This window comes from Cordyceps javanica, chromosome 4, assembly GCF_051103115.1.
Source record: "Cordyceps javanica chromosome 4, complete sequence".
Taxonomy (NCBI): domain Eukaryota; kingdom Fungi; phylum Ascomycota; class Sordariomycetes; order Hypocreales; family Cordycipitaceae; genus Cordyceps; species Cordyceps javanica.
In genome coordinates this window covers 845,050-859,516 of record NC_139298.1, presented here as the reverse complement: position 1 = coordinate 859,516, position 14,467 = coordinate 845,050, and the positions used below count along the sequence as shown (strand labels likewise).

The 14,467-nt window shown below is 54.7% G+C and overlaps 4 protein-coding genes across 4 annotated transcripts; 2 read left to right on the top strand and 2 right to left on the bottom strand.

The window, feature by feature from the left end:
• Nucleotides 1–2,120: 2,120 nt before the first annotated feature.
• On the top strand, nucleotides 2,121–4,117 carry V2A60_006161 (uncharacterized protein; the record flags this gene model as incomplete). The annotated part of the gene is made up of 2 exons (XM_083257458.1): nucleotides 2,121–2,743; nucleotides 2,803–4,117. 2 exons carry the CDS (start codon nucleotides 2,121–2,123, stop codon nucleotides 4,115–4,117), a joined length of 1,938 nt encoding a protein of 645 aa, XP_083113584.1.
• Nucleotides 4,118–4,644: 527 nt separating this feature from the next.
• Nucleotides 4,645–6,113, bottom strand: V2A60_006160 (cytochrome oxidase assembly protein-domain-containing protein; the record flags this gene model as incomplete). The annotated part of the gene is made up of 2 exons (XM_083257457.1): nucleotides 4,645–5,719; nucleotides 5,779–6,113. The coding sequence occupies 2 exons, from the start codon at nucleotides 6,111–6,113 to the stop codon at nucleotides 4,645–4,647; spliced, it is 1,410 nt and encodes a 469-aa protein (XP_083113583.1).
• Nucleotides 6,114–6,453: 340 nt separating this feature from the next.
• V2A60_006159 (Utp14 protein-domain-containing protein) lies at nucleotides 6,454–9,417 on the top strand (the record flags this gene model as incomplete). Its single annotated transcript, XM_083257456.1, has 3 exons — nucleotides 6,454–6,894; nucleotides 6,950–9,064; nucleotides 9,235–9,417. The coding sequence occupies 3 exons, from the start codon at nucleotides 6,454–6,456 to the stop codon at nucleotides 9,415–9,417; spliced, it is 2,739 nt and encodes a 912-aa protein (XP_083113582.1).
• A 615-nt stretch (nucleotides 9,418–10,032) lies between these two features.
• On the bottom strand, nucleotides 10,033–11,766 carry V2A60_006158 (Sodium/calcium exchanger protein-domain-containing protein; the record flags this gene model as incomplete). The annotated part of the gene is made up of 5 exons (XM_083257455.1): nucleotides 10,033–10,211; nucleotides 10,273–10,849; nucleotides 10,913–11,143; nucleotides 11,226–11,437; nucleotides 11,523–11,766. 5 exons carry the CDS (start codon nucleotides 11,764–11,766, stop codon nucleotides 10,033–10,035), a joined length of 1,443 nt encoding a protein of 480 aa, XP_083113581.1.
• Between the last annotated feature and the right edge of the window lie 2,701 nt (nucleotides 11,767–14,467).

Genomic DNA, 14,467 nt, shown 5'->3' with positions numbered 1-14,467 from the left:
CCCTGCCTGAGAAAGGTTGATTGATGACTTGGTTGTGGAGGGTTGGCGAATGGCCGGGGGCGATCGGCGACTGGCGGGTGTCAGGCTGGGAGAGGGGCCCCGCCTAGCGGCTGCTCCTGGTTCAACGGGCGGCTTGTTCTTGTGCGCTGTCGTTTAATAATAAGCCATTTGCTGTTGTCAAGGGTGGCTTTCCGTCTATTATTGTCAGCGCCGCAGTGACAAAGAGGTGCGGGGTGGCTTTCCGAACAAACGTCGTTATTTGCCAGGCCAGCCAAAGGCAATCTACTTAGTATGTATACGTGGTCCGTCCGCGGTCCACTCGCAATGTGAGCTGTGCCTTGTTGCAGACAGACACGAATGGGAAGCTGGGCCGGAGAGGGAGGCAACATAAGGAATGGCCTTGTGATCGGAGGGTCGACGAGGTCGGGGCCAGGCACTGGCGATCAGCCACGCTGGCGGGCCTGCTGCGTATGGCTCGCTTCTTTTAATTGCAATATAAGCAAGCTGCAGGCCAGGCATGTGGCTTATCGATGTCGCAAGCAAGCAGCCCTAGTGCCTGGCCAGGCCAGAAATCGCGGTCCAGCTAGTCGGGTTCGTTTGAGGACGGGCGATGGGGACGGCCAGCATCCACGACTTGCAGAGCTTTCAAAATGCCGGGGCGAATGGGGGCCGGAAAGGGCGTCCAACGTGTGGCATGCTCTCATGCGAGTTGAACAGGTACCGGTAAGTAGAGATGATCGGAAAGCGTCGCTCAGAAGGATGCATGTCTCTGCTGTGAGGCAGGTCATGTCACGATGTGCAAGGCGCCGCCAACAACAAGCCGCAAGGCTGTGCGTGTATCGAGGCAGAGAGGCACCTACCTAGGCAGATGTCACGCCTGGTCGGGCCGGCAGCGTTGCGGATATCAGCAGATACCTACAGATACCTAGGCTTGCAGCTAATGATCATCGGTATCAACGTAATCCGTAGCAATGTGGCATACGAGAGGACAGAACATGCCAGCCGCATCAACAGAGGGAGCGTGCTGCGTAACGAGGCATAATAAACACGGCGGCCTGTTTTCGTGACCATGCGTGCATGTATGTATGCATGCACGCCTTTTTACCGACTCCCACTTGATATGTATGTACCGCTGGCCAAATGAGGCGGCGGCCAGGGCCAGACCGGCAACGTGCAGGAGATGGAGATACGGAGGAGTGAGGACTTGCTTGTTGGTACAACTTTTGACCTATTATTGTAGGGCATTATCCATGATCGCACCCGCACCGGCAAACAGAGACATCGCTCGCCATGCTCCCGCTTCCCATCTACCCAGCTGGTCCGTCTCTCGAGGGAGCTTCACTAATGCGGCTTTGGTAGTGTCCTTTTGGGTAAGTTCTGGCAAGTAGCGCCTGCTTGTAGTCTTTTCATTTTTTTTTTTCTTTCTTTGATTTTTTTTTTTTGGTCCAGTGCTTCATTAGCTGCATTTGTGCTGGACGTCGAGGAGGGGGCCGATATGGCGCGGCCCATTTTGCGCCCCGAGAGGTTCCACCCCTGACCCGGAGTCATTATTTGAGGAGAAAAAAAAATAATTAAACAAGACTTACGGCAAACCTCCTCTCCTTCCATCTCTCTCGCGCTTCTTTCCGTTCCTTTTCTTTCTTCTTGTCGAGGGCAACAGCTGTTGGAGGATTCATTCTTGTCACGGCCTAGGACATTGCCTGATACTCACGTTCACTCGCTACCTTCCCTAGCCTCTGCCCGCCGCCTTGTATATACTAGCCATTGGAGGATTTCGACCTCCCGACGTTCGTTACCTGTCGTTTTGCCTTTCGCCTTTCGCCTTCTTGCCTTTTTCGCCTTTTTGCGGCTTCATCCCATACACCGCCTGCCACTCTGCCTTTTCACACTTGTCCAATCGTGCCCAGATCCAGCCAACCCGTCTCTCCATCTCCAATATCCGCCCTGCTCTCCTTATGATCCTAGCAGCCACTGCTCCAGCCGAGGAGCTGCGCGAGTACGCCGTCTCGAGAGGCACCGACTTGTAGTCAGTCTTGCATACACTTGCTCTGCTTGACACCGAGAGCAAGTCTTGCACCCGTCATTTGCTCCTCGCATTGGTTGGCTGCCCGTCTGCGAACATGGCTTCGCCGTCCGTTGGGACCCCTGACGCTGGCACCCCCAAGCTCGGCGCTCCCAAAGACAAGAACTGCCCCTTCTGTGGCCAGGCCTTCACGTCTTCTTCCCTCGGCCGACACCTCGATCTTTATATCAAAGACAAGAACCCAAAAGCCCCCGACGGTATCCATGTTGTCGACGAAATTAGAAAACTCCGCGGCGGTATCACCAGACGACAGCCACGGGGCTCCATTGGCGGCACTAGGCGAGAATTCAGCGGTACTCCTACAGGAACACCACGAGTCTCCAAGAGGAAGACGCGCACAGCTTCGAATCCTGAAATCGTCGGGCCAGCTCAGATACCCAAGGACGGACAGTATGCCGTCGATTCGACATTGAGCAAGTTTCCTTATACTCCCAGGTGGGAGGCCACTGGTGTCATCAACGACATACCGCCCAAGACCTCCGCCGACGGCGAGCCAGGCACGGAAACTGCCAAACGTCCAGCCGCCGGACGAACGGCCAGCAAGCAACTGGTCCAAAAAGCTCAGTTCGACATGAAGCAGAAATTGGCAGATGCCATGGACACAGCCCGAGCCGCCGAATTGGCTCTGCGAGAAATTATCGGCTCTTGGAGATCTGCAAAGTATGCGCCCCTGTCGCGGCCGACCCCTGCCCTGTTACTGACCAGGTATCAAATCGTAGGCAAGAAATTGACAATAGCTCCAATCCTTTCGATTTTGACCCTTTATCACTGGATTTCCCGGCCCTCACCTTGCAATGCCTGAAACCGCCGCCCACACTCTTTTCGTCAACCCAACACGCCACTTCGACGTCATGGTCTGTCCAGTCCCCAGGCCAGCGCGAATTCACCGCCCTTGAGGCGTACTTTGATGAAGCCTTTAAAGCCTGGAAAATCACATGTGCTTCCGCCACTACGGCCGTTACGGAAGAATTGATCATGCTGCCGACTGGGAAGTCCGCCTGGAATGTTCGTGACGCTGTCCAAAAGGCAGAGCGTGCTGCCGTCACTCTTGAGAAACAAGTCACAGAGCATCTGCAGTCTGCCTTTGCAGCGTGGCAGTCACTTCCGGAGCAACGCCGAAACGAACTTTGGGTGCTGGAACTGGCTCGTGGCGTCGGCAGAAAGCAAAAGGACCTTGACAAGGGCAAAGATGAGCAACATCGCCTCAGGCAGGAGAACACCAATCTGAAGAGCCAGATCGACCAGTTAAACCGTCTGCAGCAGCCCCGCGAGTTCAAGCTCCTCTCACCTACCACATTCCACGTAGATCGAGATTTAATTGCAAAGGCCTATGGGGCTGGAGTCAGGGGTGCCAAGAGCATCGGATTTGATGTGGAAGACCGCCAGTTTGATCTTGCTACTGTTGTTGCAAGGTCAATTGGTCGATGGAAGAGTGTCATCACTTCTAGCAGGGTCTCTTCTTCGGGCATGAGCGCGCAGAAACCTCTAGAGCCGCCCGAAAGCCCTGCTGCGTCGGGTAGTGCGGTAAGCCCGGCCCAATCCCAGCAAACGAGATCCCAGAAGGCATCAGTGTCGGAGACTACTCCGCAGCCCGGACCCCTTCAAGAGAAGCGACTCTCCGTCGCAAGCACGAATGACCAAGAGAGCGAGCAAATGACGCAGTCAGCCACCAACACTGCCCCGCCATCTGTCGCCGAGACGAGCGATCACGACGCCGATGCGGATGAAGATGCGGACGCGGAGATGGAAGACGACGACAGCTTTGCTATGATGAGTGCTTCCCCTATGAAGCAGCCGCAGGCTCCCATGCAACAGCAAGCCCAACTCGATGTGCCAAGAACACGTGCTCAGGCCCAACAGAGCGCCGGAGATATGCGCTTCATGATGCCCAATGCTAGCGCCAGCCCAGCCTCTCGCACCGCCATGCCCGTGAGTCGCTCGATGCCTGATTTGGGCATGACGATGCCGACGAATGCGATGCAGGAGATTGGCATGGCTATGCAAGGCGTGCGAGGTGACATGTACATGGAGTGACGAGGCGCAGAGTATGAAAAAAAAAACCGAGGAAAAGAAAAGGCAATAATGAGCGAAAGAAAAAAAAAAGAGTAATTGACGATACAGTATCAAAATGGTGGTCTTGGAGCATAAAATGCCCCTGCTTTCTTTTTTTTTCTCATTGCAAGGTACTCTGGCGCTTTGTGAATTCGGCCACCCCGTGGCACAAAATCTTGTAACGACTACGACTTTTACGGTGCTGCATCAGTGCCGGTGATGTGTTCATACGAAATCAATCATAATTTCTCATGTTTAATTTTGATCTCTTTTTCAAGTAATATTATGTGTTTGATGTGTTTTCTCTGACCAAAGTCTAAAAACAAGACTATTTTTTTATACAGAAGAAGTATTGAGATGAGTACAGACGATTAGCATCATGGTGCTAGCACTTTTGATCTTGCCAGCGTGGCTTTGTTGTTACAGAAATGATTGTGTGTGTGTGTGTAGATGTTGAATTTTTTTAATCGGGGACAGGCTTTGATCAAGCCCTTCCTTCCCACCCGGAATTATTGAGGCTTCATGTGCTTAAGCTTCTGCTCCAGGGCGCGGACGGTGGACTTTGGCACGTGAAGGCGGTGCGCCAAAACGAGCGCGCCGGACAGCACTGCGAGACTGCCGGCCTGATGGGCGGCCCCCAGAGGAATAGGCACCATGTATATGAGGGTGGTGATTCCGAGCGCGACCTGCATGCAGACGAGGTGCACGAGACCGAGGGCGCCTTTTCGGGCACTTTTGGGCAGTGCAGCACCGACGCGGCCGCGTCGGGAGTAGACAAACAGGGAAAGGATGGCGCAAAAGGTGCTCACCGCGAGGATGCGGTGGTCCATCTGCACGGTGCTGGGGTTCTCGAGCATGTTGCGCCACCACAGGTCCGACCCATCCTGGCGACGCGCGTAGAACTTGTCCCAGAGCTCCGAGGCGGGAGGGGTGAGGCCCAGGCCCATTTTGGGGAATTCGTTGTAGATGAGACCGGCGTCGAGGCCGGCGACCAGCGCACCAGACATGGCGGTGACAAAGATGAGAGCGGTAACACCGAGGACGGTGCGGCGAAAGTTGGCGAGGACAGGATTGTTGATGGCCTTGATGGCCTCAAGGGCGGCCTGCGGGTTGGCGGCCATGCGCCGCGCGCGAAGCACGGCCAGGCCGGACAGAAGCATCCAGGAGTAGCAGATGAAGGCGGTGCCAAGGTGCGCCGTCAGGCGGTACTGGGAGACGCGGGGGTGTGACCCCTCGGCAAACAGGTCATCCTTGAGGCCCGACTTGACCATCCACCAGCCGATGAAGCCCTGAAAGCCAATCAGAGACGAGATACCGAGCAGGTTGACAGCCATCTTGGCAGAGACGCGACGGCGAGCCATAAAGTAGAGGGTTGGCAGTACAAAACTCATGCCAATGACACGGCCCCAAAGTCTGTGGCTCCATTCCATAAAATAAATCTTTTTGAACTCGTCGAGCGTCATGTGGGGGTTTAGAATCTTGTACTCGGGTGATGCGCGGTACAATTCGAACTCGGCTTCCCAATCCTGCTGGTTTCTCGGTGGCATCGATCCCGTCACGGGTTTCCACTCCGTAATGCTCAGACTGTGTCGACGTCAGTAAGGCTATGAGCTCTATTGAGTGTTAAGGGTTGTACAACATACCCAGACTCTGTCAATCTAGTCAAGCCCCCCCACACGACGATGCCGAAGACGCTGACGGCGCTACCAATGAGCCAGTAGCCGACGGCCTTGGAGGTAGTCTTGGGAAAGACGTACTTGGCCTGCGCGGAGGCGTTTGCGGCGGTGCTAGAAGCCTCGGCGGCCAACGTATTGACAGGTCCCGTGGCGTTGGCGACGAAAAATCGTGACTGGGCGGCGCTGAGAATGCGCGACGGCGGCGCTGCTCGAGGAGGTTGTCGCAGGCATTGGTTGCAGACAAAGAACCTAGACGGGGCCCTGAAGGCAACCCGTCGAAAGGCAGGCAGAAAGGCCGACATTGTCGCTCGTGGCGATACGGGCCAGCTGTTCAACGGTCTGCGATGTATAAAAAGTAAATGGCGTGATGTCTCCAGGTTCAGTTGGCAGCAGGGCAGCCGCTAAAAGAAGTCCCTGGCCTGTCGCGGAACTCGGACACTCTCGCCTGGCCGAACTCAAATACACGGCGCTGATAGGCACCGACGCTGTGGGTGCTCCCCACCAGCACTAACAGCTTTCTCACCGCCAAAATTTTCCGCGGCAGAAAAATGAAATGTCGACAATGGGCTTTGCGATGGAGCCGGTGGACTTTGTTACGGCTACGAAAGTACATCACATTCGGTATCCCTACGCACCATCGGCATGCCTGGACGTCAATCACACGGGAGGCCGCTCCTGGCGGCTCCCAAGACAAAAACTATAAAAAGATCAAAGTCGCGATCACAAAAGAGCGCACTGAATGCTTTCAACACAGCCTCGGAGCAGTACCCCACCAGAATAAAAAAGACGCCCCGTGCTCGCGAGCTGGACGCAGAAATTGAGCGGAAGCATGGGCGGGACGACAACGACGACGAAGATGAGGATGAGGACGAAGAGCCCACGAGGAAAAAGGCGAAACGGCCAGCTCGTGCCCAGAACGGGGATGCCGAGTATGGCAGTGACAGTGAAGGCAACGAGTGGCAGCTGGGCGGCATGGCTGAAGACGACGAGGACTCTGAAATTGAAAGTGACGATGCTTTTGGCGACAGCGATAATGAAAAGTTTGAAGAATACCAATTCCGCGGCAGCAACTCCAGGACCAAGGTGGGTAAATTATGAGTTTGAAGGCCACGCGCATGATTTTAACCGCCATGTTCAGGACGACGACTCTGACGACGATTCGAATGACGACGAAGGACAAACTCTTGGTGACGAAGCTATTGACTTGGCGACTGCCTTGGACCAATTTGAAGAGGACTCTGACGAGGACGAAGGCAGTCAGGACGACTCCGACTCCGACTCCGACGATATAGATGGCTCCGACGAAGACGAGGAGGAGGAGGATGACAGCGATGACGAAGGTGGAGAGGAAGCTGACCCCGAAAAGCTAAACGCTTTGCAGGGTCTCATCTCCGGCTACGGGGGAGAGGAGGAGGCTGCCGACGACAAGCCCTCCTCCAAGCAAAAGATTAGCTTTGGCGACCTCGGCCTGTCAGGTCTCAATGACCCGCTCATGCGCAAGTCAGTCAAGCTTATGAACAAGGAAGAAAAGGAAAAGCGACCGGGTGCAGCGAAGAAGCTGGACGTGCCCCTCTCCCGACGAGAACAGGGCCGTCTAGACCGCAGCGCCGCTTACGAGACGACCAATAAGACCCTTGACCGCTGGACAGAGACTGTCAAGCACAACCGTCGCGCGGAGCACCTCGTGTTCCCCCTACCCGAGAACGCTGCGGATGCTGGTATCGATCGCTCGGAGATTCAGCCGCTATCGACCGCTAAACCCGCCAACGAGCTGGAATCCACCATCATGTCCATCATGGAGCAGAGCGGCCTCAGCATGGAGAAGCCCGAGAAGCCCAAGAAGGTAGAATATGACGAGGAGGGCAACGAACTGTCCAAGCGGGAAGCCCTCAACAGACGACGCCTGGAGCGCGAGCTCAACTCGAGAGAAGCCAAGCGCGCCAAGCGCATCAAGAAGATCAAGAGCAAGGCCTACCACCGCGTGCACCGCAAGGAGAGGGAACGCGACGAGCTCGCCACCAAGGAGGCCATGGAAGAGGCCGGCGAGCTGGACTCGGAGGCGGAGCGCGAGGCGCAGGATCGCCGCCGCGCGCTGGAACGCGTCGGCCAGCGTCACAAGGACAGCAAGTGGGCCAAGCTGGGCAACAAGACGAAGAGGGCCGTCTGGGATGACGACTTCCGGACTGGCCTGACGGAGATGGCGCGACGAGACGAGGAGCTGCGGCGCCGAAAGGAGGGCAAGCGTGGCGGCGCAGGTGGCGACGACGACGGCGACGACTCGGATGCTACGAGCAGCTCGGGCAGCGACAGCGACGAGGGTGCCGGAGGCGCGAAGCTGCGCCAACAGCTGAGGGAGCTAGAGCAGGACGACGGCGAGCCGCAGTCCAAGCTCATGGCGATGAAGTTTATGCAGAAGGCGGAGGCGGCACGCAAGCAAGAAAACGACCAGTTGATCAAGGACATCCGAAAGGAGCTCGACGGCGACGAGGCCAGCGGCTCGGACGAATCTGCGGCCGGCGAAGTCGGTCGTCGAACGTACGGCGATGCCAGCGCCAAGATGAAGCTGGTCGCCGTTGACCTGTCCAAGAAGCAGAAAAAAATGGCTCGCATGCCAGCACACGACGATGGCGACGGAGATGACGACGACGACGACGTTGTCATCACCACATCCGCGCCGAGCCAATCCGCCAACTCGGCTTGGGCGGCCCCCGCTGCGGAAACCGCCACAGCCACGACGACCGGCGGTGCGTGGTCACGGGGCGACTCGCGGCGCAGCAAGTCCAAGAGCGCGCGAGGCGCCGAGGACCTGGAACTCAACGAGCACATTGCCGTGGCCGGCAAGCCCAAGTCTAAACCCAAGCCGTCCGCCGACTCGACAAAGCGTAGCACCACCACCGCCGCCGCCGCCGCTAAAAGTGCCGATGAATCCGACGCCGACTCCGACTCCGACGCCGACCAGCACCTGCCGATGGCCGTGCGCGACCAGGCGCTCGTGGCGCGCGCCTTTGCCGGCGAGGACGTGGTGGGCGACTTTGCGCGGGAAAAGGCGGCGGCGGCGGCCGACGACGACGACCGGGTCGTCGACACGACGCTGCCCGGCTGGGGCGCCTGGGTCGGCGAGGGCGTCAGCCGCCGCGAGCAGAAGCGCAACACGGGCCGCTTCCTGACCAAGGTGGAGGGCGTCGTCAAGCCCAAGGACCGCAAGGATGCCAAGCTGGCCAAGGTGATGATAAACGAGAAGCGCATCAAAAAGGTATGTTTTCTCTCTCTCTTCCCTTCTCATTCTCCCTGTCTTTCTCTTCTCTCCGTCTCTCACTCCCTCTCTTTTCCTCGTCTTGTCATTCAGTCTTTCTTCCTTTTTTTTTTTTCTTTTTTTTTTTTTTAGCTAACCAGGTTTTTTCTCTCGTATTTCAATCAAAACAGAACAACTTGTACCGGGCCTCACAGCTGCCGCACCCGTTCGAGTCGAGGGAGCAGTACGAGCGCTCGCTGCGCCTGCCCGTCGGGCCCGAGTGGATGACCAAGGAGACGTTCCAGGCGAGCACCAAGCCGAGAGTGCTGATGAAGCAGGGCATCATCACGCCCATGTCGAAGCCGACAAGATAGCCAGGGACTTATGTGGTCGGTCAGGAAACATTTCACAGTCCGAGTGCGGGCTGGTGGTATCGGAGTCGGTCCTACGACTTATTCACCCCCTTTTTTTCTCCCTGCCTTGCTCATCATCCTCGACGTTCTCATCTTTTCATATTTATTGGCATATCATGGAATCGCTCTGTTGGCATCATTTGGCCCAAGGGATGTTGTTCCATTTTTTCCCATATCGAATGGGTACATTTTAAATACAAAAACTTCACGTCTCAGCATGACGCTTGATTATTGTATAAATGGCTGTCACGATCAACCACAATCAATGCGTTGAATTTCAGAAATCCAGGAGTGGGTCAAGTGTCTTATCAAGTGATTAATTATCATGTAGTACCAATTCGCCAATGAAATAGTAGTAGTACAGGAATGCGCTCATACGAAACAAATGAAAACAAGGTACGGTCAAGGAAACGCCGTCGGGGCCAAAACAAGGCCCAAAGTTGGCCCACGCCTAAACTCCAATCAGGCAAAGCTGATATTCTCCGTGATTCGCATCGCCCAATTCTTGCCAGTTTTTTTTTTCTTCTCCTATTTGCCCTGGGCCCCAATAAAAGGTGTATGGTACAGGGTGAATGCTTAGTTGCGAGTAATGAAACTCATGGCAGAATCTATAGCATCACCGGGAGTAGCATAAAAGGCCACGGCGATGATGGTGTAGAGACCAATCAACATGGCACCTTCGAGGTAATTTGACTTGCCGTCCTGAACGGTGTACGTAACAACAAGAACCGAGACGGCAAATGAGACTGTTTGGACTGCATGTGTGTTAGTCAATCATTCTTGTCGGCCTATCTGCATTTACGGGGTGCAACTTACATGTCTCGAAGCGCAGCGTCATGTCCTTGTTCATGATCCAGCCGACAATGACCAAGAAGGGGGTGACACCAAGAGCAATCTGGATACTGGAGCCGATGGCCACACCCATAGCGAGATCCATCTTGTTTCGAACGGCGACAACGACGGCCGTGACGTGTTCGGCGGCGTTGCCAACAATCGGGAGAAGGATGAGACCAATGAATGCCTTGCTCATGTTGGTGGAGGCGACAATGTCGTCAATGCTGCCGACAAGGTAATCGGCGCAGATGGCGACCAGAACGGTGACGACGACGAGGACACCGAGAGCGGCAATGGGACCCATGACAGGCTCCTCCTCTTCCGCCGCGGCAGCTTCCGTTTCAGGGGTCTGGGTGGTCTCGTCATCGGTGGTGGCGGTGGTGGCGGTGGTGGCGGTGTTGGCCTGGGACTCGGGGTCAAAGAGGTTGCTGTGGGTGCGAAGCTGGAAAATGAGGTAGAGAACGTAGAGGAGCAGCAGGATAACGGCAGTTCCACGGGAGAAGACGAGGATAGATTCGCGCTTGGCGGTGGAGCCGTTTTGATCCATGACGGCGTAAAGCTACAGATCAATGTTAGCAAAAGACGGGACCATGATGGCAGACAAGGGTGAGGCAAAGCGTACAGCGGCGGGGAGGACGAGCGAGGCGGATGAGAGCGCCATGAGGGAGCAAGTAGTCTGGGCGACAGCGGCGGAAAAGACTTGCTCACTACCGTTGCCGTTGGTACCGCGGTGGGCGAGGCCGCCAAAGAGGAAGCACATGCCCATGACGAGCAGCAGGTTGGAGAGGATGGAGCCGAGCATAGAGGACTGGACAACTTCAATCTGGCCGTCGCGGAGGGCGACAATGCTGACCTGGGTAATTGTTAGTCAAGAATCGGGGAGGGTGGCATGGCCTGGTGTCCAATTGAAGAGGTGCGGGGAGGGACGGGCATACAATCAGTTCCACAGCGTTGCCAAAAGTGGCATTGAGCAGGCCGCCGAGGGCGTCGCCGAGCTTGATGGAGATTTCCTCGGTGGCAAAGGACAGGACGGCGGCTAGGGGGATGATGGCGAGAAAGTTGAGGGTAAAGATGGCGGTGGCGCTCCATTTGAGCATGCCGGCGGCGATGCCAATGGGAACCATGACGAGGAGAAAGTTGACATAGTCTGTTGTCAAGGGTGGGTGGTGGTCAGTCTGACAATTCTTGTGCCTGGTGCGCCGATTGACTGGTAGGGAGGGGTATCAACATACTGCTGAGAAGGGTCACCTTGGTGACGTGCCAGGTGTAGGCGGCGCCGCGGACGACGAGGCTGTCGTGGTCGGTGCCGGGCGTGTAGCGGGCGTTGGTGAAGAAGTGCTTGAGGTTGGAGCCGCTGGCCGGGCGGTGGTGGCTGGCGTGGGCAGCGGGAGCGCCGGCATTGGAGCCCTCGCCATTGCCATTGAGCAGAGGAGTACGCTCCGAAGAGCCGTGGTTGGCCGGTTTGGTAGGATCCATTGCTTTTTGGGTTCGAGTTGCCGACCTCTTGATTTTGCTTCGTCGATTTGGTGAGGGAAGAAAGAAGGAGAGAGAGAAATGGAGAAGGAAAAAAAAAGAGACGTGTAGCAACGGCCCGAAGAGATGCGTAGCGTGTGTGTGGTGTGTATACTAGTCAGTTCTAGTCTCGTATCTTGTCCCTGATGATACAAGGGCTAGCTAGAGAGAAAATCGGAGAAACTGGCGACTTTTTGCTTGCCCAGGTGCAAAAGGTAGCTATCTATCTTGTGTCCAGTTTTTTTGTGATTTCTGGAAGTAGACGGAGAGAGAGAGGCGAAGGGGAGAAGATTGCTGCACTGCGGTTAACCAAATGGAGTGTTTGTGTCGTGGCTGCCGTGGTTGGTGAATAGTTGGTCAAGGTCGTGTGGTGGTGGTGAGAACCGCAAACGGAGGGGAGCTGAAACGACAATGGTCGGACCTTTTTTGACGACGGGAGGGGGGGGATGGAAGAATTGCAACAATAGATTGTAGTTGTAAGAAAAAAAACAAGAGTAGAATGAAAAAGAGGAGGAAGGGAAGGAGACGAGGAAGAAAAAAAAAAGAATGCGCCGGTTTTTACTTTTAGACCAGAGGGTGATCAGAGAGTCGGTTCGTGGTCATGGATGGGTTGGATTTGAGGGAAAGGGAGGCGCAGGCGCAAGAAGGATGGAACAGGTGGAAGCGAAGCTTGGTTTGGGGCTGGTCAGACAGCAGCAGCAGGCCAAAGAAGATCGAGCCGCCGTCTGCAAGGTCCCCCCCCCTCCTCCCCCCCTAGCTGATTACCCGGAGGAGCCTAGCGCCATATTGTTCAGGTGGTGATTCAAGCCACGGGTTCCACTAAAGAAAGCTTGTTGCATGATGCTTGTGATTTTTCATTTTCATTTTTTTTTAATTCGTTAATTGCTTGCAGAGGAGTGTCTTTTTTTTCTTGTACCTTCGAACAATAATCAAAATGGAAAGATTGGGAATAAAAATGAAAATCAAAATGAGGAACCTAAAAAAAAGCTTGTCCCTCCCCTTCCCCCGTTGACGGTTGTGCAGGACGCCTACTCTCACCTGTTTTCCCCTCCTTAACCCCCTGTCCAGCGTCAAAAAAAAAAAAAAAAAAAGCACAGCCTGTGCCCTGGGTCCTTGCATATATACTTAGTAGACGGAGTACTCCATACAGCTGCGGATGGCAATCTGTACTTAATCTGTATCCGTACACTTTAAAATGTTTTGAATAAGTAGGATTTTTTTTTTCCAGGTAGGTTCGTGAGGCAGCCTGTGACGTCGTGCCGCTGCCAAGCGGGACAGCACCCTTGTCACCGAGGCGGGTATGGGATAGCTTAAAAAGTAATCTGGACAAGCCCGGCACCCAGCAAAGCACCTAGCTACTAGTGCCTGTTACACAGGTAGGTACTACTCAGTGGCCGGCCGCAGGGCTCTGGTTGAAGCCGAGGCAGTTTATTTGTTGGAAGCGAGAGAGAAGAAAGAAGAGGATAATTAAAAATAGGAATAAAGAGTATGCCTATGTCAGTAATATTTTTTCCCTTTTCTTTTGTTCTTCATCATTCTGTTTCAATCTCGTTTGATTGTACCATGTGCTGCATTCTACGTACTTACCACACTGCCAGGCCGTACACAAAAAGCGTCCCCTCTTCCTTTCAGCTACTTGTCTGTGGCGCTGCATTTGTTCTGTTCAAGAGGTGTCCCTTTTATTGTATTTTATTGTATTTTATTTCGATTAATTGTTTCCAATTTCCTTTTCCCGTTACCTACAGCTACCCAATCCAGTGCCGCCTACCTCTACTCATTAGCGCGTTGCTTGGCTTTTTTGTCCCAGCGATCTGGGAGGCCTCTTCCTCCTCGTCTCGCCTCCACCTCTAGTTTCTTCCCTGCCTGCCAACTGCCTTGTCCATCGCCACACCACCAGCCTCCCCCCCGTCAAAAAATAAAATAAAACATTATGCCAAACAATCTCAGGGTTCATCACTCCAACAACCGAAACATCCATCACCCCTCCCTCTCCCTCTCTCTCAGCCACAATACTCGTCAATCAGCAACGTGCGCTCGCCACAGGCTCTTCGCATTCCTCCTTCAAAGTTTCAAAGGTTACGTAGTGACGAGCGCTTGCGTGACTTTTTTTTTTTCCCCTCTTTCTTTCATCTCTTTTCTTTATTCTTGTCCCCGTCCCGTCCCTTTCCTCCCGTAGCTGGTCAGGGCTGGTCTGCCTAGCTGTCTGCCTTGACCGTTGACTCAAAAAAAAAAAAGATCAACCTTTTTAGGTTTCCCCAACTGCGCCCACCGCCCGTTAAACATGACTTAGTTATCAACTAAATGAATTGGTCAAGCCGTTCCCGTCACGCTGCTCCCGCCTTCAGCACGCACGTACACACGCGTACACACCGCATCCTTTGTGCCTCTCTCGCAACACGTCTCACCTTCTTGTCGTCACCGCTCCCCTCTAGTCTTGGACATGTTTCTTCATTCGACCCAACTAGCTCCCTAGCTAGCTCGACCCCCCTCCCCCTTCCGATGCGACAAATAAAGTTTACACCCAAGACATGCACTGCCTCCCCCACAATCGCCCAAGATCTAGCTCTCTTGGGAACAAGCTTCGCCTCAGCTGTGCTGCTGACCCGGAGCCTCAACAGAAAAAAATATATTATTTGCGCAGTAATGTTCTAGGTCTATATAATAT